General features: G+C 32.6%; 1 protein-coding gene across 1 annotated transcript in view; it reads right to left on the reverse strand.

The window, feature by feature from the left end:
* Nucleotides 1–1,581: 1,581 nt before the first annotated feature.
* LOC143083959 (uncharacterized) overlaps nucleotides 1,582–26,459 on the reverse strand; it is a 94,611-nt gene continuing 69,733 nt past the window's right edge. The window contains exons 6-13 of the mRNA XM_076260376.1: nucleotides 23,356–23,892; nucleotides 22,113–22,219; nucleotides 19,820–20,273; nucleotides 16,373–17,151; nucleotides 15,758–15,788; nucleotides 9,456–9,727; nucleotides 8,637–8,664; nucleotides 1,582–3,838 (exon numbers count right to left, since the gene is read on the reverse strand). Coding sequence (XP_076116491.1) covers nucleotides 3,453–3,838; nucleotides 8,637–8,664; nucleotides 9,456–9,727; nucleotides 15,758–15,788; nucleotides 16,373–17,151; nucleotides 19,820–20,273; nucleotides 22,113–22,219; nucleotides 23,356–23,892 — 2,594 coding nt within the window. The 3' untranslated portion in view covers nucleotides 1,582–3,452. The remainder of the gene's footprint in view (nucleotides 3,839–8,636; nucleotides 8,665–9,455; nucleotides 9,728–15,757; nucleotides 15,789–16,372; nucleotides 17,152–19,819; nucleotides 20,274–22,112; nucleotides 22,220–23,355; nucleotides 23,893–26,459) is intronic.

The following is a 26,459-nucleotide window of genomic DNA, read 5'->3' on the forward strand; positions in this document are numbered from 1 at the left end:
TAAAATATACTGAATCAAACATTTTCACGGACTACTTTAAAAGGTTTGATACCTTTTCAAAGTGGCTTAAATTGGGCTTCATGATGTCAAGAAATATTATGATGACAATTCAATAAATCTGAATTTATCTATAGTTTAATGAACAATCTCTTAAACTATAAAATGATTATATGTAATTACATATAAATATTTCAAGATCTCTTTCTTAAATATAGTGATCATTCGTGTCTTTTTGTCCTGTGACTCTGCATGTCCTGTGACTCTCTGCCAACATACGTTTAGCATGTTTAGTAGCTAGGTCAAGAATTTTAACCACCATAGAATATATTTTCCTGAATTTATAAGATATATCTTACTAATTATGGATCAGAATTGAACAATTTCAGTAAAATCATTGGCCAGATCATAGCCGATGTTGGTCAGGTCACACAACCGCAAGCTTTCAATACGTTTTTTTTCTATATTTTTCTTATATGATGTGCAAAATGGTCTTAATTGTCATTATTTCAAATTTGAGAGGAATATTCTGACAAATGTTATGCATAATTAGCATTTTTATTTGGTCCTGTCATTAATTGTCGAGGATTGTCCTGTTATTGACAACGTTAACCAGGTCACATTTCAGCAAGCTTTTTATACCTTTTTCTTATATTTATGTATAAAATGGTATAATCTTCACATATTTTAATTTTCAGAGAAATATTCTGCGAAATAAAAGAATAATTAGCAATTTCATTTGTTCAGGTCATTGTCGAGGTTGGTCATGTCAGTCAGCGATGGGATCATGTCACGATTTTGAAAGTTTTTGAAAATAAATTATTAATTTTTATAACATAAATGTTTCAAAATGTGACATATCATTTTATGTTTCAAATCTGAGATAATTCTTTTGAAAAATAAAAAAGTTATTAGCATTTTTATTTGGTCCTGTTATTGTCGAAGTTGGTCCTGTCATGTCACGTTTTCTAAAGTTTCTTATATATTTTTTGTGTATTTTTTTTTAAAATTTATTTGATAAATGATGAAATCTTATTATATTTAAAATTTTAGAAAAATATTTTGAGAATATTTTGAGAAATCAAAGAGAAATTAGCAATTTCATCTGGTCCGGTCATTGTCGATGTTGGTCCTGTCAATCAGCGATGGTCATGTCACGTTTTCGAAAGTTTTTGAAAATAAATCTATAATTTTTATAACATTTTGGTTTCAAAATATGACATACCATTCTATATTTCAAATCTGAAATAATTCCTTTGAAAAACAAAAAAGTTATTAGCAATTTGATTTGGTCCTGTCATTCTCGATGTTGGTCCTGTCATTATCAGAGTTGGTCATGTCACGTTTTCTAAAGTTTCTTACAAAACTTTTAAATTTTTTTCTTAAATCTATTTATCAAATGATGAAATCTTATTATATTTCAAATTTGAGATCAATCCTTTGCGAAATGAAAAAGTTATTAGCATTTTTCATTTGGTCCTGTCATTCGGTCCAGTCATTAGTGTAACCCCTATTACGGTATTGAACTTTGTGGTATAATTAAATATCAATCCATAAGACTTATACTCGAAATATTTGATAGTTTCTTATCTCTTTTCGGCCCCTAATTCCTAAATAGTTTGGGTCACGACTCCCAAAATCAATCCCAACCTTTCCTTTGAAGCTATGGATCCTTGTGCTTAAATTTCCTAGCGATCTATAGACTTATACACAGGTTATTGTCTGCAAACCAGTAAAAAGCTTTTTGGGGCTATTGTTTTTATATATTATCATTGTCAAAACAATAAAAATGCATCAGATTAGTTCATTGTCGTAGTTACGATTTCTTGATAAATTATTGTGGTTTTTAGATATCTTAGATATTTTTAAAAATAGCTGTGCAAAATCGTTATGCTATCGACCGTTTTAAGTCTACCCATGAAATATAGCTGACCCTGCGACTTTCTCTTGACAAATTAAATTAGTTGTTATGTACAAATTAATAATACAGTATAATATTTATATTATAATAAACAATTATCGCTATTGTGTGCGTTTTTCCTTTGATCTTTTTTGTGATAATTTTCATATCATGCTTCTCGCTTGAGATGGAAAAAATATTGCTAGAAACTAAGGAGACCACGTGGCGTTGCTAACGAAATTGACATTGAAATTGACAACGTCGTCATAGGTAAAATAGCGATAAACAGATTATCATTGGTCCTCTCAACTCGATTGCTTTTCTCACTTTCGCTGTTTCAGCTCAAGCGAGAACAGCAATCTCGTTGAGATGATCAAAGATAATCTATAATTATCAAAAGTATCGTATATTGAATATTTTGGATATTAGATGAAATCTTTAGAACAGTAATTGATATATATTAACTAAACCAAGAATAACATTAACACACCGCTAATAATAAAGTGATCTAACATTTAAGACTTTTTCTATCCAATCAGATCTTCAAAACTGTAATTAAACAATGCAATATATATCAACATCATAAAACTATTGATATTCCCAAAAAAGATGCGATACATGGTTTGTAATACAAAGTATGCGATATTGGTATGGGTTTCTATCTGTATTAGATATTGCATACCATAGTGATGAATAGCATAGCATTTCAGTTTGCTGTACAGCTAAATTTGCTCATACGCAATACTGATGTAAAAGCATGTTTTTAAAGAGCATAAACAAAACAAACAAAAACATCTTAGAAATGTACACTTTCCTGATAAGGATGTTTCACATTTTCTGTCAACGGAATGTACATGACTTATATTGTAACTAGTGATTCAACGCGTTTATCCAATCATTCTTGCCTTAAAGATGCACCTTAAATACCTGCAGTTTTTGACATGTAGTGTTTTTACTACGGACGGAAGATACAATTTTAATATACATTCACAATATATAATAAGATTTAAACAAGCGTTCTGATAGGAATGCATAGCAATACATTTATATAGTCCCCTACCGGTTTAACATTCATTGTACTGTAACAGAATGCTAACTTGATCATTAAATAACTTGTCATAGTGTAAACTACATAACAAATATCATGTCAATATCTTCAAGCATGAAAACATGTGTGGTAAACTGATCATTTAAGTAAATTTTCTAAGTCCAAGGACCATAACTCTGCACAAAATCATCAGACCGGAACAAAGAGGAAGGGCCAATTTCCCCTGATTTTTTTATAACAGGAGGGTCAATTTCAAAAAGTGCTCTCTGTGAAGGGTTTTGGAAACGAACATATTTAAAAAAAGGAATACGATTTCTTGTGTTTTGTCTGCTCTGAGTTGAATTTCATATTTGCCTTGTATTGTCTGCAAAACCATATTTAGTTTAGACAATTATTACTAACACAAGGAGCGTATCAGAACGGTTACCTCTTTTTTTTAATGAACATACAGCCAAGAAAGTTCCTAGCTTAAGTCTTGATTAATTATACTAATAAAAAGTTCTGGTACTATTTCCTCTTCTGAAAAGGATTCAATCTTTTAAAAAGTGTCATAACCTTTCCTTCCTTCTCATCTTCTTCGTGTGGAATGTATTTCTTCACGCCTACTGTTTTAATGATTTCCCCCAAACATGATGCACCTCTTTCAATATTAACTAGAGCTTGTACCAGTACACCAATGGTTGGCTTCACTCGTTGATCTTCTCTCCACTGGAATAATATATCTTTGCATTGAGCGACTAAATTTCTTCCATTGTTGTATTGAATTGCATCTAATGATGTTATAGATAATCCCAATTCTATACCCAGTTGGAAGGATACTACTCCTATGACTTGTGCTAGTTCATCCAATATTTCATCTGTTGGAATTAAATCCATATATTCTGCAGTAATATCTGTAAAAATGACAAATATAAGAGAAATTATTTCATAAAAACATTAATTTACAAAATCTGACGCACTCTTTTTCACCCTAAATGCATTTATTCACATAAGCTCACTAATATTAGTTTACATGAGCAAAAACTTACGCACAGTATTTCACAGGTGTAAAAACATAAATTCTTAAAAGCTTACACCACTTATTTGAAAGTTTGTAACGCGTTCCGTGGAAACCTGTGTCTAGCCATAGAATGTTGCTGTGAGTGTAAAAGTGTATTTTCTATTGCAAATAACCAAGGCCATTTATATGTCAACTGCAGGAATAATTAAAATCTTTTTATATTGCAGATGCTCCTGCAGTCTCATAACATTCTATTAAAGTTTAACTTAATGATGACTGAAAACACATGAAACACACTGTAAAAACACAGCTAAATGTTAACTGTAAAAAAGTAAAGTCTTTTTATCAGAAATATAATGAAAAAAAAAATGTGCTCAAAGTTTTGCTGTGGAAATTGTCTTTTGATGATAAAAAAGATTTCTGAACAATTTAGTGTTATGTCATTCCATGAAGGATTGACAAAATATTTTATGTCTGAAAAATGTGAACCCCTGATAGTTTTTCTATGTAAACTATGAAATAAACCTTTTAGTCCTTTCATTAGCAAAATATGGAGCAACGAACAAAAATATAACAAAAATAATATACATATGATACTTACTTTGACATAAACAAGCTTCTGTTCAAGTTTTAAAAAATCCATGAAAGTCTGACAACATTATTGATGTACAACAATGTATAAACAAAAAGTTTAAATACACACTGAACCTGAATGTTGAGAACACTGACAATGCTAAAGAAGTTGACGAAGGAATGTATGATCCTCGACAGAATTTATAGGTAGGTTGGTAATAATCGCTTTGAAAAAAGCACTCTTAGAGTATTGCATGCCAATACATAGTCCCTAAACCGGTTAAAAATGCATTGTATTGGATCAAAAATGATAACCTAATCGGTAATTTGTAAAATTCTTTATAAAAAAAGTCCAAATATCTCGGGTGCAAATATTTATACTAAAACAAATGATTTTTGTTTTTTGTGAATAAAACTTCACTGAAGGAGTTGTAGACAGATCGATAAAAAAAATCATCTGAAAGGAAAATAAAAACCAAACAACATTTATAACGTTTCCTGATTAACTATAAAACAAATATCAAGTCAATATCTTCGAACATAAGAGAATGTTCTTATTCCAAGGACTATAACTCTGTAAAAAAATCATCCGAGCTAAAACAAAAAAACTGCTTCGCCGAGCACAGCTGGTAACGACCGCAGATGTCCAACCCTGAACAGTTGGGGCAAAACTGGACACAATATCCAAGCTTGATACACGTCTGAATTTGGATTTTAATTACTTTTTTGACAGAGTTTAGGTAAATGACACAGAATACATGTAGTCAAAGAACCTTACATTGGTTGTATGATTTGAATCTATATCCAATAGAAGATTAATTGCTGTTGTGCAATACACTGTGCTGGTGTGCAACATTTTCTAAATCTGTTTTCAGACCATATACAACAAATTAGCAAATAAATTGTGACACCTAATTTTTCTTTGGAAAATTGCCAATTTTTTAAATCTTGAGGGGAAAACAGTAGACCCCCCCGCCCAATTTTTTTTCATAATTTCTATCCCCTACAAAATGAGACCTTTCTTTTGAGGAAAAAATATGCATCTCCCCCCAATAAAAAAAATTTTACCCTCCCCTCCCTTTTCAAAAATGATTTTATTTTAAAATGTGGTACAAATTACTAGTAAGATACATCCATACACTTAAACACAAGTTATTGTCTGAAAAGTATAAACATGCTTGTTTAATACCCTTGTAAGCCGCTTATTAATGGACGGTTTGGACAATTACCTTTTAAAATGAATCTTGTTTTTTTTTCATGTGGTATTGAACCTTTTGGTACAATTTCAGAGCACTTAAAATACTTATACACAAGGATTGTAATACTGTTGGAGATTTATTTCCCCGAGGGTATCACCAGTCCAGTAGTCAGCACCTCTGTTCTCATTGATATGTTTATACTTATAAATTAACTGTTAACAAAACTTTATATTTTTTTTTAAAACTAAGGCTTTTCTACCTCGTGAATGGATTACTTTAGCTGTATTTGGCAAAACTTTTTGGTACTCAATGCTCTTCAGCTTCGTACTCTGTTTGGCCTTTTAAACATGTTTTGATTCGAGTGTCACTGATGAGTCTCTTGTAGACGAAACGAACGTCTGGCGTAAATATAAAATTTTAATCCTGTTATCTTTGATGAGTTTATTTGCAACCACTGGGTCGATCCCACTGCTAGTGGAAATTTATTTCCCCGAAGGGATCACCAGCTCAGCACTCAGCACTTCTGTGTTGACTTTAGTTATCATTGATATGTTTATAATTATAGATTAACTGTTAACAAAACTTTATATTTTAGAAAAACTGAGGCTTTTCTACCTCAGGAATAGATTACCTTAGCTGTATTTGGTAAAACTTTTATGAATTTTTGGTCCTTAATGCGCTTCAACTTCGTACTCTATTTAGCCTGTTCAACATGTATTGATTCGAGCGTCACTGATGAGTCTTTTGTAGACGAAAGGCGCGTCTGGCGTTAATATAAAATTTTAATCCTGTGATCTATGATGAGTTTATTTGCAACTACTGGGTTAATGCCACTGCTGGTAGAGATTTATTTCCACGAGGGTATCACCATCCCAGTAGTCAGCACTTCTGTGTTGACTTGAGTTAGCATTGGTATGTTTATAAATATAAATTAACTATTAATAAAACTCTATATTTAAAAATACTAAAATTTATGATAAAAGGGATGATTTTTCATTTCCTATCGTTAATTATCCGTTTTTAGATGGTGACGTTCCCTTGTCACCATCTTACGGTGTTTATATATCTCAACTTGTACGATTCGCTCGTGTTTGTAACAATGTTTTAGATTTTAACGAGAGAAATTTATGTATTACTGAAAAATTATTACACCAGGGTTTTCGATATCACAAACTAGTCAAAACTTTTACTAAATTTAATCATCGGTATAAAGACATCATTCGTAAATATAGCTCAACATGTAGACTTTTTATACGTTCAAGTATTTCACATCCAATTTTTTATGGAAATATTCTTTATAAAGCACAAAGGTGTCAGTATTCACCTCAGAAACTTACAAAACCTTTAAATAGACTGATTAAGAAGGGATATAACTACGATACTGTTGTCAAGTCATTAAAGATTGCATATTTTAGCGTTAATATTGAGTCACTGATAAGGTCTTTGCGTCGGAACTAAAGACATTTATTCTAAAAACAGTTGTTGGCATGACACGGGTTATGTTCTTCTCATATATGTTATGATGGTATTATACTAAACCCCTAACGGGAAGGATTGTGCCTGATCTTCATATGATGAAATCATAATCTTTCAGTCAGTTTAATTGAAGTCTGGAGCTGGCATGTCAGTTAACTGCTAGTAGTCTGTTGCTATTTATGTATTATTGTCATTTTGTTTATTTTCTTTGGTTACATCTTCTGACATCAGACTCGGACTTCTCTTGAACTGAATTTTAATGTGCGTATTGTTATGCCTTTATTTTTCTACATTGGTTAGAGGTATAGGGGGAGGGTTGAGATCTCACAAACATGTTTAACCCCGCCGCATTTTTGCGCCTGTCCCAAGTCAGGAGCCTCTTGCCTTTGTTAGTCTTGTATTATTTTTATATTAGTTTCTTGTGTACAATTTGGAAACTAGTATGGCGTTCATTATCACTGAAGTAGTATACATTTGTTTAGGGGCCAGCTGAAGGACGCCTCCGGGTGCGGGAATTTCTCGCTACATTGAAGACCTGTTGGTGAACTTCTGCTGTTGTTTTTTATTTGGTGGGGTTGTTGTCTCTTTGACACATTCCCCATTTCCATTCTCAATTTTACCTTAGCTGTATTTGGCAAAACTTTTATGAATATTTGGTCTTAAATGTTCTTTTGATTCGAGCGTCACTGATCAGTCTTTTGTAGACAAAACGCGCGTCTGGCGTAAATATAAAATTTTAATCCTGGTATCTATGATGAGTTTAATATACACACAAATTATTATCCTGAAACTAGACAAATGCTTGTTTTGGCCTCTTTTTGAACCCTTATTCTTAAACGATTGGGACCAATCCATCACCTCCAAAACAAATTGCAACCTTTTTTTTGTGGGATTGAACCTTTTGATCCTGGATCCAAACGTATAATTTGAATTGATATTCGATTGAAGTGTATGGCTGTTCTGCAATATACTGTGCTGTTATGCAATGCTTAGTAAATATGTTTTCAGACTATATACAAAGAATTAGCAAAATAAATTGTGAACCCCTTTTGTTAGATGGAAAAATGACAATTTCTTAGATGTTGAGGGGAAAACAGTTGACCCCCCAAAATTATTTGTTTACCCCTAAAAAAAGACCTATATTGAATATTTTTTTATTTTTTTTAAATGTGGTTCAAATTAAGAGATGTCCATACACTAAAACACAAGTTATTGTCTGAAAACTAGAAAAAGGCTTGTTTTATACCCTTGTTAGCACCTAATTATAACACGGTTTGGGCAATAATTTCCCAAAAATGAATCCCAACCTTCTATTTGTGGTATTGAATCTTTTGGTAAACTTTCAGAGCACTTAAAATACTTATACACAAGGCTTGTACTAGAAACTAGACAAATGCTTGTTTTGGCCTCTTTTTGGCCCCTTACTCCTACCTAGATACATACCGCATTGTCCTTTTCGTATTCTTTTAACCTACAAAAATAATAAAATAGATATATAAACATATATATTTTTTAAGTTTCAAGTTGATGTGACTACAACTCCATAGATAGCAGTCTTGAACTTGAAACGGCAGACGACAGACTGGAAAACATATTCCCATATTGGTGTAAGTTGTAGGTATAATAAGTAATTAAATGGATGACACTTTACTGTTTTGCTTGCTGAGAGAATGAGACTAGATTTACCCTCAAGTGTGTGAATGAAAGTATTTTAATGGATGTCAGGAAGCTACATGGTTAGAAAAATCAATGTTCATACTAAATCTGGAAATATTTCTTAGTTAACTCAACAACTATTTGATCATCGCTAGTAAAAAAATACCGATTGTGTGTAAAAACAGATTTGATTGGATTCTAAAAGACAATCTGAAGGTAACTCATCTAGCAGTGTTTTAAGAATCTACTTTAACCTGACACTACATATGTGTTGTTATTTCATCTCTGTTACTTTACCTGACACAACATATGTGTAGTTGGTTTTTATCTCTGTTACTTTACATGACACAACATATGTGTAGCTAGTTTTATCTTTGTTACTTTATCTGACACAACATATGTGTTGTTAGTTTTATCTCTGTTACTTTACCTGACACAACATATGTGTTGTTAGTTTCATCTCTGTTACTTTACATGACACAACATATGTGTTGTTAGTTTTATCTCTGTTAATTTACCTGACACAACATGTGTGTAGTTAGTTTCATTTCTGTTACTTTACATGACACAACATGTGTGTTGTTAGTTTTATCTCTGTTAATTTACCTGACACAACATGTGTGTAGTTAGTTTCATTTCTGTTAAAGCCTTCGCTATGTTGATGAATTTTCCTGAACATTTTTCTCTCCAGTTGACCAGAATTCTGTACTTGACAATCTGAATATAATCAGGGTTATTCCTTTGAAGTTCTTCCCATGCTTTGAACGTCATACCAAGATGTATGGCCAATTCACGGATGGTGTTTTCATCACAAGCTGAGGCAAATCTTTGGAGTTCAATGTCACTCGGTATCTGATTTAAGGCACCTTCATGTAAACCTAAGTATGTACAAAATATATTTCTTATACAGAGAATCTTGAAAGGACTGCTCATATGGTTCTAATTTGATTGTTGCTTTGTTTACAAGAGATGAAACCAAAGTATACTTATGATAGTTTACATAGAATCAATTATAACGAATTTGTCAATGTCTGTACCTGTACAATATACACAGGATAAATTTTACATGTACAGTCTAAACAGGACAAAAAACCACAGATTATTCACTGTATTGTCTGATAAAAGAGAATAGTGTCCATTTAACAAATCACCACATAATGTTCACAGCCAGATACAAGAGTGCACTTTATTCAAGTCGGTCTATCTCAACTCTTAGTTTTGAAACTGTTTCTCCTTGGGTAACACTGGCATCTAAGCCCAATCCTCAATAGTTTTTGTGAAATGTTTTATCATTGTTAATTGTCTTTTCGCCGTTTTTATTTTTGACTATAGTATTGCATAACTGTATTGGATATGTTGTTTTTGATTAACCAAATTAAAAAATTAGAGGCTCTAAAGAGCAGGGTGTCCCTCACCTTGGTCTTTGTGCATATTAAATAAAGGACACAGATATATTCATGACAAAATGGTGTTTTGGTAATGGTGATGTGTTTGAAGTTCTTACTTTACTGAACGTTATTGCTACTAACAATTATCTTTATCTTTAATGAACTTGGCCCATTAGTAACAGAGAAAAAGATTTCATAAAATTAACAAAAATTTACAAAATGTATAAAAACTGTTAAAAAATGACTATAAAGGGCAATTACTCCTTAAGGGGTAAACTGACCATTTTTATCATGTTGACTTATTTGTAGATCTTACTTTGCTGAACATTATTGCTGTTTACAGTTAATCTCTATTTATAAAAATATTCAAGATAATAATCAAAAACAGTAAAATTTCCTTCAAAATGACCAATTAAGGGGCAGCAATCCAACAACCAGTTGTCTAGTTCGTCTGAAAATTAATGGGCAGATAGATCTTGACTTAATTAACTATTGAATCCAGTCAGAACTGTTCTAAATGCTTTGGTTTAAGAGTTATAAGCCAAAATCTACATTTTACCCCTATGTTCTATTTTTAGTCATGGCGGCCATCTTGGTTGGTTGGCCGGGTAACCCCACACATTTTTCAAACTAGATACTCCAATGATGATTTTGGCAAAGTTGGGTTACAATTCGCCCAGTAGTTTCAGAGGAGAAGATTTTTGTAAAAGATTACAAAAAAATACTAAAAATTAATAGAAAAAGACTATGAAGGGCAATTACTCCTTAAGGGGTCAACGGACCATTTTGGTCATGTTGACTTATTTGTAGATCCTACTTTGCTGAACATTATTGCATGTTTTCAGTTTCTTTATCTATAAAAATATTCAAGATAATAACCAAAAATAGTAAAATGTCCTTAAAATTACCAATTCAGGGGCAGCAACCCAACAACCGGTGTCATATGGTATTTTGAACCCCCTAAAAAGTGAGCCTGGGGTCAAATTACCATGCGGTAAAATGACCCCGGGGTCATTTTTCACATATGGTATTTTGAACCCCCTGCGGTATATTGAAACCCCCTGTTTTAGATAAATAGTATTGCAGATAATCTAATTTTCAATTAGTTGGCTATCATTTTTTTTAATTGAAGGTTTTTAGTAGGGGTTCAATATACCGCAGGGGGGTCAAATACCCTGGCAAAGAAAAAATTTCAAAACATCTTTTCAATCATGATACATACATACAAACAGCTTATTACAGTATTATTAAGAAGGCTTTTGATACAGTAAATCACAATATACTTTTATCAAAACTCAAATTATACAAATGCGATGACCACTCTGTAAAATGGTTTTCATCGTACCTCTCTCAGAGAATGCAAAAAGTTAAGTTAGGAACCACTGAATCAGAATATAAAACTGTAACTTTTGGAGTTCCTGAAGGTTCTATACTTGGACCTTTATTGTTCCTAATTTATATAAATGACTTACCATTAACCTTAGAATATACAGAATCTGATCTATATTCTGATGATACAACTTTAAATTTATCATCTAAATCTATTCTAAATTAAAATATATGTTTGAATAAAGACTTAGACAATGTTATTTTAAAATGGTGTAAAGAAAATGATATGACGATAAATTGCAAGAAATCAAAATGTATGCTTGTTGGATCAGACAGAAAACTGGTAAACTGTAATGAATGTTTATGTGTTTTATCACAAGATAATATCGCTTTAGATAATGTTGAAGTGGAAAAACTTCTCGGAATTCATATTGACAAAAACCTATCATGGTCAATTCAAATTGATAAAATATGCGAAACTATTTCAACCAGAATATATTTGTTTAAAAGGTTGAAACGTTATTTACCATTTAAGGGTCTTATTCTTTTTTACAATAGCTATATATTACCCATTATTGACTACTGTAGTACAGTATGGGGTCTTACCACACACATTAATCTGGAGAGGATACATAAGCTCCAACAACGTGCTGCAAGATTAGTTTTATCTGTTTCTTTTGATTGTCCATCAACAGTAATGTTTAAAAAACTTGCATGGATGACTATATTTACGAGGATACACTATTTTCAAGCTGTGTTAATGTTTAAATGTATGAATGGTCTAGCACCTGATTATATATCTATTAAATTTACTGCTTGTGCTGATCTTTATAATTATTGTCTGAGGTCGACAACATCAGGACTTCTTCATGTACCAAGACCTAATTCTGACTTTTTAAAAAGAACATTTAAATATTCTGGTCTTATTACCTGGAATGATTTACCAAATAATATTAAAGAAATAGATAATTTAGATACATTTAAGACCAACTGTTCAAACTATTTTCTAACTGAACAGAATAAAGATGCACGAAACTAATTTATTTTTTTCTTCTTCTACTGAATGCATATGTACTTATTCAATATTTCAGCTGCTATATTTAATTGTATTATGTATTTTATTTTGTATGTATTTTTTTTCTTCTGTTTTCTATTTGTATTAATAGTTTTTGAAGGCCTCATGGAAGATTAACATGTAATTGTAAAATGTATTACCTTCGTTAAATATTAAAAGAATTTTATTATTAGTAGTATTATAAAGAGGTTAGAATAGCTTTAAATTTTTGAAATTCAAGGTCTATAGTATGGGGTTCAATATACCGCAGGGGGTCAAAATACCATGGCAAAGTAAAATTTTCAAAACATCTTTTCCATCATGTAAAATACATACAAAAAACTTATTACAGTATTATTACTATGTAAAGGAGTTAAAATAGCTTGAATTTTTGAAATTCAAGGTCTATATAGTAAGGGGTTCAATAAACCGCAGGGGGGTCAAAATACCATGGCAAAGAAAAATTTTCAAAACATCTTTTCAATCATGATAAATACATAAAAACAACTTATTACAGTAAAATTACTACGTAAAGGGGTTAGAATGGCTTGATTTTTTAAAATTCAAGGTCTATAGTAGAGGGTTCAATATACCGCAAAGGGGGGGGGGGGGGGTCAAAATACCATGACAAAGTAACATTTTCAAAATATCTTTTCCATTATGTTAAATACATACAAATTACTCATTGGAGTACTATTACTATGTTACGGAGTTAGAATAGCTAGAAATTTTGAAATTCAAGGTCTATAATTAAGGGTTCAATATACCACAGGGGGGTCAAAATACCATGGCAAAGTAAAATTTTCAAAATATCTTTTCCATCATGTTAAATACATACACACTACTTATTAGAGTATTATAACTATGTAAAGGAGTTAAAACAGCTTGAAATTTTGAAATTCAAGGTCTATAGTAGGGGGTTTAATATACCACAGGGGAGGGGGGGGGGGGGGGGGGTAAAACACCATGGCAAAATTAAATTTTCAAAACATCTTTTCCATCATGTTAAATAATACAAACTACTTATTGGAGTACTATTACTATGTTAAGAAGCTAGAAAAGCTAGAATTTTGCCATGGTATTTTGACACCCTACCTTGGTATATTGAACCCCCTACTCTTGACCTTTAATTAAAAAAATTCTGGCAATTTAAACTCTTTTATGTAGTTAGAATACACCAATAAGTAGTTTGTATTTGTATGTATATAACTTGCTAGAAAAGATATTTTTGAAATTTTTACTTTGCCATGGTATTTTGACCCCCTGCGGTATATTGAACCCCCTACTCTAGACCTTGAATTAAAAAATTCTGGCAATTCTAACTCTTTTACAGTTCTAGGCTAAATCCATGCACAAGAAAGTGAAAATTTCATATCTTCTCTCAATTATAAAAAGGTGAAGTAGGGCTGTAAATCTGTCATTTCATACTGATAAGGCGACCGATAATATTACGTATCTAACAGATGTTTTAGACACAAAATTGTAAAACTTTAAAAGTTTGAGGAAAATGCACACGCACAATTGGGGTTGACCCTCCCCTCCCCCCTTTTTTTTAAATTAAAAAAAAAATAATAAAAAATTGGAAATATTCTTTGATGTTGTTAACCTGACTTTCAAGATTTATTTGAAAACTTATTATTTCTATATATGGTTTTTATATTATTTCAATCTTGCAATTTGTTAAAAAAAAAATTTGGTATATAATGGGAAAAAGATACTTTTCTTGATTGGTATTGTGTATTTCATTTTATCCGCTCAGGCAACAATTGTCACCTATGAATTGAGAGAGAAACCATGTGGTGTCTATGAACTAACATAATATAATTGATGTGACAGTTTAATTTGAAATTATGGTGTTTTCTAAGTGGTGCATGTGATAAGTTAACTTTTTATTCTACATCATTTTGATGCAAATTCTTGGGCTTAGATTGTAGACTGTTTATGTAGTAAGAATACACCAACAAGTAGTTTGTATGTATTAAACTTGCTGGAAAAAATATTTCGAAAATTTTTACTTTGCCATGGTATTTTGACCCCCCTGTGGTATATTGGACCCCCTACTGTAAGACCTTTAATTAAAAAAAATTCTGGCAATTTTAACTCATATGTAGTTAGAATACATCAATAAGTAGTAGTTTGTATGTATTAAACTTGCTGGAAAAGATTTCTTGAAATTTTAACTTTTCCATGGTATTTTGACCCCTTCTACCATTGTATATTGAACCTTCTACTCAAGACCTTTAATTTAATTAAATTCTGGCAATTATAACTCCTTTATTTAGTTAGAATACACCAACAAGTAGTTAGTATGTATTAAACTTGCTGGAAAAGATATTTTGAAAATTTTACTTAGCCATGGTATTACATTGACCCCCATGCGGTATATTGAACCCCCTTACTCTAGACCTTTAATTTAAAAAATTCTGGCAATTCTTACTCTTTTATGTAGTTAGAATACACCAATAAGTAGTTTGTATGTATTTTACTTTCTGGAAAAGATATTTTTAATATTTTACTTTGCCAAGGTATTTTGACCCCTACCCCTTTTTTACAATGGACAATCAAAACTACCCTTATATATATATATATACATATGTTATAATTACAAATAATTAAAGCATTCAAGCTACATATGGTATAGTTATAATGTGTCAATTAGTATTTTGAATGACATTTTGTTGGTAAAGACTTCAGAGCACTTATACCAAGCAAAGATATTTCTTTTAATTAAGCATTAAAAATGAACCTCCCCTTCTTGTATGATGATTTTTATCTATGATAAGCTTTAGAATAATGTATAATGTTCTAATAATCATCTGGGATGAAAAAAAGCAGGGGGTTCAATTTACCATGGGGGTTCAATTTTTCAAACAAGGGGGGGGGGGTTCAATTTACCATGGAGGGTTTCAATTCACCATAGCAGTATTTTGACCCCGGGGTCAATTTACCATGGGGTTCAAAATACCATATGACACCGGTTGTCCGATTTATCTGATAATTTAAGAGCAGATAGATCTTGACTTGATACACAATTTTACAATAAGAATAGGCATTACATACTTGCAAGTACTCTGTTTTACACCTTGAGATTGAACCATTGTAAAAACAGTTTGACAATAATTATCTATACTATTTACCTGGACAGTCCACTTCACATTGTTCTTTTGCCTGAAACAAGATATTGCTCTAAATAAATATATTAATGACAAGAGTGGTATAAAGATACCTGTGTTTGTAATTTTGGACTAGCCCTTTCTTACAAAGTAAAAAATGAATCTGTTATGCTTATAGATTATATTAAAATAAAATTAAGAAAGGAAATGGAGAATGTGTCAAAGCGACAGCAACCCGACCAAAGAAAAGACAACAGCCCAAAGCCACCAATGGGTCATCAATGTAGCTAAAAACTCCCGCACCCGGAGGCGTCTTTCAGCTAAAAGTATATATCTAGAATGTATTTTTTTACAAGAAACAACATAGTGAGAATAACATATCAGGATAAGAAAAATTAAATATTTTACATATAATCAAAAGCAATAGCTATTATTGTCTATCTTTATATTAAACATCAGTTTACAAGAATAAACATAGATTTAATGTGTTTTTTACAAAAGGACATGTACAATCTTTTCTAACTGCATCCTATACACCACACAACGCAATTACTGCTTCAGATGGAAACTGTAACAGAAGCACAAAATTGTCAAAAACTATAAACACCTAAAAGGAAAAGCTACATGATCTATATATACCTGATCTTGATTCCAAATATTCCACTTTTCTTTAGTATGTACAATCTTATGTTCCTCACAGATCCATTCATCAATTGTCAATGCTGCCTCTTCAGTTATATGGCATTCTAACCTGGAGCATGCATATTCTATGTGGAAGGGTAGTTTATGGCTGATAGAGGAGACATGGACTGTAGACTTATAGAACTCTGAGATTCTCTCTAATGTTGTAAACATACATTCCTTGATACCAGTGGCAATATCTGGTACAATCAGTCCATTGGAGGTTTCATGGACTATGAAGAGCAATATCTTGTTGCCTTCAACACATACAACAATGTCATGTGCTTTATCGAATGATAATCCAATGAACCCTGAAAACTGGAGTTGTTTTCCTTCATATGTCTTTACGGTCCACATACTTAGACATGCGCTAATGAGACGATTCGGTAAGGCTGGTGGTATTATTGTTCCTTTGAAAACAAAAGCTAGACTGATGGCTTTCTCTGGTGTACATTCATTGGTCATGAATCTTGTGTCATTTCTTTGAGTGAGCATACAGGGAACAAAGAAGTTTTCCACTGGTAACCGACTTCCCGTATTAGTATCATATCTTCGCTGCTCTGATAGAATATCAAGATGGATGAGCATATCAAATATGAACTCTTTGTAGGGTGATATTTTATTGAAGTGCTTTTGTTCCCAAATAAGATAAAGATCTTTTCTTTGTATTATTCCACTGCCTGACATCCTTTCAAAAGTATTTCTTATGAGACCTTTTTTGGGCCAGAAGGCAATATCTGTAAAGTAAAATACAAAAACAATAAACTAGAGGCTCCAAAGAGCCTGTGTCGCTCACCTTGGTCTATGTGAATATTAAACAAAGGACGCAGATGGATTCATGACAAAATTGTGTTTTGGTGATGGTGATGTGTTTGTAAATCTTACTTTACTGAACATTCTTGCTGCTTACAATTATCTCTATCTATAATGAACTTGGCCCAGTAGTTTCAGAGGAGAAGATTTTTGTAAAAGATAACTAAGATTTACGAAAAATGGTTCAAAATTGACTATAAAGGGCAATAACTCCTAAAGGGGTCAACTGACCATTTCAGTCATGTTGACTTATTTGTAAATCTTACTTTGCTGAACATTATTGCTGTTTACAGTTTATCTCTATCTATAATAATATTCGAGATAATAACCAAAAACAGCAAAATTTCCTTAAAATTACCAATTCAGGGGCAGCAACCCAACAACAGGTCGTCCGATTCATCTGAAAATTTCAGGGCAGATAGATCTTGACCTGATGAACAATTTTACTGTGTGTCAGATTTGCTCTAAATGCTTTGATTTTTGAGTTATAAGCCAAAAACTGAATTTTACCCCTATGTTCTATTTTTAGCCGTGGCGGCCATCTTGGTTGGTTGACCGGGTCACGCCACACATTTTTTAAACTAGATACCCCAATGATGATTGTGGCCAAGTTTGGTTTAATTTGGCACAGTGGTTTCAGAGGAGAAGATTTTTGTAATAGATTACTAAGATTTACAAAAAATGGTTAAAAATTGACTATAAAGGGCAATAACTCTTAAAGGGGTCAACTGACCATTTCAGTCATGTTGACTTATTTGTAAATCTTACTTTGCTGAACATTATTGCTGTTTACAGTTTATCTCTATCTATAATAATATTCAAGATAAATAACCAAAAACAGCAAAATTTCCTTAAAATTACCAATTCAGGGGCAGCAACCCAACAACAGGTTGTCCGATTCATCTGTAAATTTCAGGGCAGATAGATCTTGACCTGATAATCATTTTTACCCCGTCAGATTTGCTCTAAGTGCTTTGGTTTTTGAGTTATAAGCCAAAAACTGAATTTTACCCCTATGTTCTATTTTTAGCTGTGGCGGCCATCTTGGTTGGTTGGCCGGGTCACGCCACACATTTTTTAAACTAGATACCCCAATTGTGATTGTGGCCAAGTATGGTTTAATTTGGCCCAGTAGTTTCAGAGAAGAAGATTTTTGTAAAAGATTACTAAGATTTACGAAAAATGGTTAAAAATTGACTATAAAGGGCAATAACTCCTAAAGGGGTCAACTGACCTTTTCGGTCATGTTGACTTATTTGTAAATCTTACTTTGCTGAACATTATTGCTGTTTACAGTTTATCTCTATCTATAATAATATTCAAGATAATAACCAAAAACTGCAAAATTTCCTTAAAATTACCAATTCAGGGGCAGCAACCCAACAACAGGTCGTCCGATTCATCTGAAAATTTCAGGGCAGATAGATCTTGACCTGATAAACAATTTTACCCCATGTCAGATTTGCTCTAAATGCTTTGGTTTTTGAGTTATAAGCCAAAAACTGCATTTTACCCCTATGTTCTATTTTTAGCCATGGCGGCCATCTTGGTTGGTTGGCCGGGTCACGCCACACATTTTTAAAACTAGATACCCCAATGATGATTGTGGCCAAGTTTGGTTTAATTTGGCCCAGTAGTTTCAGAGGAGAAGATTTTTGTAAAAGTTAACGACGACGGACGACGACGACGGACGACGGACGACGGACGACGACGACGGACGCCGGACGCAAAGTGATGGGAAAAGCTCACTTGGCCCTTCGGGCCAGGTGAGCTAAAAAAGTATCAAAAGTATCTTAAAGAAACGAACTCAAAACACAAACAGGTAAAATGAGCCATTGAAAGTTAATAATTCCGCTATAAAGAGTTTACTATTATGGAAAACATGTGACTTATTTGAAGATCTTGTCTTGCTGATCATGTCTGCATTTTTATGTTTCAATCTTTGTTTTATAGTTTATAACTGCATAGGCAAACATATACAACAAAATACTGGTAGCATTTGTGTTTAAAGGGCAATAACATATATAAGATGTAAACAGACAGTAGCTTTTTAGTAGATCTCAACCTTCTGATATTTCTTGGCCCTTTCAGATTTTCTCTATTTATATTCATAAAAATAAACAAAACTTGCATGTCACACCTATGTTCAATCTTTTACCCCCTATCTATTATACTTCAAAATATTGAGATCATTAACACATGTTAACCATTTGTAATATTTTTAGCCTTGGCAGCCAGTTGATTGACTGACAGGAACGATAAAACACTCTTTAAAAGAGATAACCCAATGAACATTTGGTTACAACTGTTTCTGTAGTTTCAGATAATAGCAGGCCATTTAGTCCTAAAACTTTCATTTGTACTTCTTTGAACATCATATCCATAATCTTGATTGGTTAATGTCTAAGTCTGTGTTTGCAATTTTTTCTAGAAAGTTTATGACTGCAAATTTTTATTTTTGAAAGTCTTTTGAATTGTTATGACAATTATCTAGCCTAAGGCGATAATGAGATTATTATCATATTATATAGACACCTGGCTGTGTTTGATGACCATGAAGAATATACAAGTGGATAGTATATAATATAATACCTGTAACAAAGGATCTCATCACTTCGACCAGAAGCAGCGGACTGATAATCACATAACCTTTCAACTGTGGGGTATCAAAATAGACTAATTTCCCCAGTGAGTGGTGAAATTGTAGAAATTTTCTCAGCTCTTCGTTTGACAAGACGGACACCTTGCTGATGGAATTTAATTCTTCAACTTCTCTCAATGACAATACTTGTGTCCCCTTTGCTACCAGGTTAGCAATCTCAAGTTCAAGAGGAACAGAGGCATTGGGCATTGACTCTCCCCAACAAGGATGTTGAAAGGTAAGATCTGTGATTGCTTTCTTAAGAACATCGATCTCCGGATCTGTTTTGTCTGTTGCATTGACAAATATTTTGTTGTCGATGATCAGATGTCCTCGTCCTTCATGGTCTTTAAATAACTCTTCTACTCCACAATATAACTCTGTACGTCGTGTTTCAATATCTTCCTATGAAAAATACAGAAGAACAGAGAGTAATAATATTTTATGGTGAGATGCAATGTATGCACTGCCTTAGTTCATGTAAAACTAAGTTATCAGTGAGTCCAGTAATCCAAAGTAAAAAGTTGATGATTTTAGACATGTTTTATACTCGTGAACAATTAAAAGAAAAACTAAATAAGGGCGTGCAAAATGACAGCAAACCGCTTATTGGTTGTTCATGTAAAACAATTATTCCATGGGTCCAACTCCTAAATGTCAAAAAATAGAATATTCAACGAATCAACATATTGAGATTGAAATGTGATTACATTAAACTATGTTAAATGTTCTTAGTAATTGCACAAAATTGATATAAAGTGTTATTTTCCAATCAATCATGGATTAATTCCAAAAAAGCATCAATGGAATTTTGAATATTTAATTTGACCTTCATACTTTCATCACAAACATCATTTTGGAAGAGAACTAGCTATAGAAGTTTTCGCACAGAAACGACATTCTGGTACATTTTCAATACAATCAAAGATCACTACACGATAACAGTAACAGTGAAATATGTCAATATAGAAATTGATTTCCATTGTGTCATCATTAAAACTAAAGTTATTGAACTGAAAAAAACTCGGGTTTTTAAATTTTGTTGGTAAAAATCCTATCTTCAAAGTCTGTAATAGATTCTTGATTTTAAAATATTTGAACCTTTCGAATTAGTAAAGAGACATTGCAGAAATGTGCATCGCATCTGGTGCAATTAAAATAATGATTTCAGATCTTGTATAGGTATTCTCAATAATCCTAAATTTGCCTTTTTCTGTTATATTCTAACAACAAACATGCCTTAATTTCAATTTGCTGCTGTGATTTTGATCTTTGACTGAAACGATGCTTCATTCTCAATTGATCTAATATTTGTCCAAACATTTGTGTAACATATTTGTTTGACACAAATTTATTTACCTTAAGTTTGGATTATTATTAAACAACTTCCCCCGAAAAAAGAAGGAATATTTTCCTTCACAATGGACAAATCAAGCAAATGATAAAGGTTTGACGAATGATTGAAAGATTTTACATATAAGTTTTACTTCATTGTAATTTATGCAACAAAGGTACGACGTGTTTTGCTCATTCGTAGCACTAACTAATGCTAATGAAACTTTATAACAAACAGTATTGACTTCATATTAAGTGGTTACCTCTAACTGATTAATTCACAAACGTTAACGCATAAACCACACAACAGTTAGTAATATCACTTCTGCAACCTTGTTACAGTAGGGACAGTAGTTATTATGAATTATCTAATTATAAAACAATAAACTTTTCAAGAAAATGTTATTTTAGTTTCTCCTTACAGCTGGACAAACAATAAAATAATATTATAAATTTTTGCCAACATGACCAATTTGCATTATTACACCCCAGGTAGTTTCTTTAATATGTTAATTGATTATTTGTACCTCACTTCTCGGTATTAACGGAATGGTATTACAATATATGAACTATTCAGACCATTCGATCACCAACGCCCTTCTAATACTAAATTATAGGCAAACATTAAATAAGTTCGCATTTTCATTTTCATCGATCATGTGCTGAATTGTTAGTGTAAATAAGTGATGTAAAGAATACTATGTGCCATAATCAGACGTGTCTGTACAGTGGCGGATCCAGAACTTTTCTTAAAGGGGGGGAGGGGGGGGGATGGCGCTGACTGACCTAAAGGGGGGGCACTCCAGTCATGTTTCAGTGATTCCCTATATAATCAACTAAATTTTTCATACGTAAGGGGGGCCCCTGGATCCACCTATGCTGTATATAACTTAACATTATTTCACTTACCTTTGGTACTTTGTCTTTATGAGTTGCAACAAACAAGATCTTTGGAATGCCTGTATATACTGCCTTACAATAGGTAAGGATACAGTTGACCCAGTGTTGTAAGAATACTGAAAATAAAACATCATATCAATACAATACATCTCTTACGTCCATTTATATGGATACTCGGGATAAATAGCTGGCTTGAGTTTGCAATATCGATATTGGTTTCTAGTAATTCCTTGTGTTTTTTGTCTGTAACTAAATACATAAAATGTTCTTTTATTTTTAAAGGTTATTGCCATTTCAAAGTGAGTTCTCTGACTCAATGTCACTATGCATTCAATTTTGATCACTGCCCATATCACCAAGTTAACAATATGTTATTTTCCAATGAATCATGGATTAATTCCAAAAAACCATCAATGGAATTTTGAATATTTAATTTGACCGAGTTTTATGCTAAAGCAATGTTGTTGCTAATGCAATAAAGATTCATTCATTCATTCATTCAATACCTTGCGAACCCCATTTGATTGAAATATATTAAAGATCGCGATTCCAAACACCTGTTTCTCTCTGGATTTTTCATTTTGTATAAAAGCTTCCGTCTGTCAGCATGTTTCATCATTGATTTCCATCCTCTTACTTACACCCTCTGGTTCAATCGATGAATTTAGAATTCGTATGATCAGTTAACAACAAAGTTCATGTTTTAATGATTTGTAAGTCTTGAACGTGTTATATGTTTATATTAATAATAGTTATCAAAGGTACCAGGATTATAATTTAGTACGCCAGACGCGCGTTTCGTCTACATAAGACTAATCAGTGACGCTCATATCAAAATATTTATAGAGCCAAACAAGTACAAAGTTGAAGAGCATTGAGGATCCAAAATTCCAAAAAGTTGTGCCAAATACGGCTAAGGTAATCTATGTCTGGGATAAGAAAAGCCTTAGTTTTTAAAAAATTCAAAGTTTAGTAAACAGGAAATTTATAAAAATGACCACATCATTAATATTCATGTCAACACCGAGGTGTTGACTACTGGGCTGGTGATACCTTCGGGGACGAAACGTCCACCAGCAGTGGCATCGACCCAGTGGTGTAAATAGTTATCAAAGGTACCAGGATTATAATTTAGTACGCCAGACGCGCGTTTCGTCTACATAAGACTCATCAGTGACGCTCATATCAAAATATTTATAGAGCCAAACAAGTACAAAGTTGATTAATAAAATGAATAGTTTCATAATAATACCTGCTGGGGTTGGAGTCATATGCTGCCCTGGAAAGCACAAGACATCAGGAACCTGCTCATGTAATCCTTTGCTTCCATCAAAAACAACAAGAAACAAAGCTCTATAGGTCATGAAGGTCTGGTGTGTTGTATAATAAACATACTGTCCACCAAAATCCCAGAAGATGAGTCTTCCAACTTTCATCTTGTACTTTCCACTCTTTAGGACTTTTTCCATTTTTCTTCTGATTTCATCTATAGTCATCTTTGCTTTCATTTTCTGTTTCAACTGCTGTCGTGATAGAGGCACACTGGAGGACGTCTCCGGTGATAAAGGTATGGCTGATGGGGGTTGGTTAGAGATAGTATCTGATGTGTTTGATGGCAGAGGCAATGCCATAGCTTGTGATTGCTGTAGGACACCTGGATTACCCATGTTATCGTCTTTACTTCCTGATGCTTGATGTTGGTCTAACTTTTCACTTGAATTTGTTCCCTTCTCGTCTCTTGAAGTCATTAAAACCTTATTGTAAACAACATCCATGGCGTTATAACTTCCTATAAGAAGAACAAAAAAGAATTCTAGTATAAAAAGTTAAAATAAATGCTTAACTTAAAGCGGGTGATTTTCGCGGTGTGTACATTTTCGCTTATTTTCGCAGATAGAACAAAATCGCCAAAATAAATTCCGCCAATTAAAAAGCGCACATGCAATAAAATTGATAAAAGTTTTTAATCCGCCAAAATAATTACTGCCTAAATATTTCGTATACCTTTTTAGATGTCAACCGCGATATTTTACACCCGCTAAAATAATCCGCTATACGGTGTTCTATATGATGCGCTTCTATGGCATTGTACATTAGAGGGTGATAACATTCTATGTGTATATTCCTAACCCAGACTGAAAATATGTACAATAGAAGTAGGAAGATGTGGTATGAGTGACAAAGATACAACTCCCCTTCCATGTCACAAATGTTAAAAGTAAACTATCATAGCACGTTAAGGTCAAAGTACGAACTTCGACACAGAGCCTTCAATCACACCAAACAGCAAGCTATACAGGGTCTTAACATTGACAACTGTTAAACTATTCAAACAGAAAACCAACGGTCTAGATATAGGAAGATTTGGTGTGAGTGCCAATGAGACAACTTTCCATCCAAATAACAATTTATAAAAGTAAACCATGATAGGTCAATAATATATATATATATATATATTACCCAGATGCTTCGCAGGGCGCAGCTTTATAAAACCACAGAGGTCGAACCCTGAACAGTTGGGAAAAGTATAGACACAACATTCGAGCTTGATACAGCTCTGAATTTGGGTTGTGATTGAAAAGTTGACACAGCTTAGGTTTCTAACACAGAATAAATATGGTCTAATGAAATTATTTTATTTTGCTTTTGAGCAATACACTAGGATGTTGGATATTAATCTCCTTAAAAAAAATTAATGAAGAAATTTTCATTTTAATTTCTGAAATCTAAAATGAGCAAAATTGTACCACCCCACCGACAAATGTGTATCTCCCTCCCAATTTTATTTTACCTCCCCTTTACCTTATTTCAAAAATAATCTCAATTCAAATTTCTAATGGAGTTTGCAACAATAATTACTCATTTAAATACCTCATTAAATATCAAAATATAAAATGACATACAGTCATGGTTAAAATTAATATTAATCAATAGTAACTAATAACTTTTTTTTACAGCTGATCATCTCAAGACAATCATCATTTCTGTATGCATAATTTTCAAGAAGTGTGAGGGAGGTAATCAAAGGATATATATATATATCACAAGAAACGATAAACAGTTATGAACCACATCAACAAAGACAACTACTGAACATCAGAAAGACTTGCAGCGGGACTAAAAATACCAGAGGGACAGTCACACTCATATATCGAAAACAAACTGACAACGCCATGACCAAAAATAAAAAGACAAAGAGACAAATAATAGTACATATAACAAAACATAGAAAACTAAAGACTAAGCAATACGAACCCCACCATAAACTGAGGTGATATCGGATGCTTCTGAAGGGTTAGCAGATCCTGCTCCACATGTGGCACCCGTCGTGTTTATTATGTTATTACAAATCCAGTAAAAAGTCTAATTCGGTAGGTCACATTCGTGTAAAGGTAAGGGTATTGTAGTTTCGACATAAGGAACATGTCCGATATTATCTGTGAAACGGTTATTCCATAACAGTCAACCAACTTGTGATTGCGTCCTTAAACTTTACGAAGGGATGATTTCAACTTCACCATTTGGAACTCATGGTTTAAACAATCTAATAGGTACCGACTTTCACTTTTATAAAGAACAATAGTGTATCATCCTAACATAGAAACACACACTATAAAATATAACAAGAGTGCACACTCTGAAACGTCTCGCCTTCTTTACTAATCATAGATATTATGTTGATAGACCAAATATAAAGCTTTATTACAACTGTCACATAAACTCAACATTAACCAAGAAAACAAAACATTGATCAATGAACCATGAAAATGAGGTCAAGGTCAGATGAACCATGCCAGGCTGACATGTACAGCCAATAATTCTTCAATACAACAAATATAGTTGACTAATTGCTTATAAATTCAGAAAAACAGACAAAAACACAAGAACTTAACACTGAGCAATAAACCGTGAAAATGAGGTCAAGGTTAAATAAAACCTGCGAAACAGACATATAGATCATAAAATATTTCCATACACCAAATATAGTTGGCCTAATGCATAAAGTATTGGAAAAATAGACCAAAACTCAAAAACTTAACTTTGACCACTGAACCATGAAAATGAGGTCAAGGTCAGATGACACCTGTCAGCTAGACATGTACACCTTACAATCATTCCATACACCAAATTTAGAAGACCTATTGCATATAGTAAAAGAAAAACAGACCAAAACACAAAAACTTAACTTTGACCACTGAACCATGAAAATGAGGTCAAGGTCAGATGACACCTGTCAGCTAGACATGTACACCTTACAATCATTCCATACATCAAATTTAGAAGACCTATTGCATATAGTATAAGAAAAACAGACAAAAACACAAAAACTTAACTATAACCACTGAACCATGAAAA

This window comes from Mytilus galloprovincialis, chromosome 7, assembly GCF_965363235.1.
Source record: "Mytilus galloprovincialis chromosome 7, xbMytGall1.hap1.1, whole genome shotgun sequence".
Classification (NCBI taxonomy): Eukaryota; Metazoa; Mollusca; class Bivalvia; order Mytilida; family Mytilidae; genus Mytilus; species Mytilus galloprovincialis.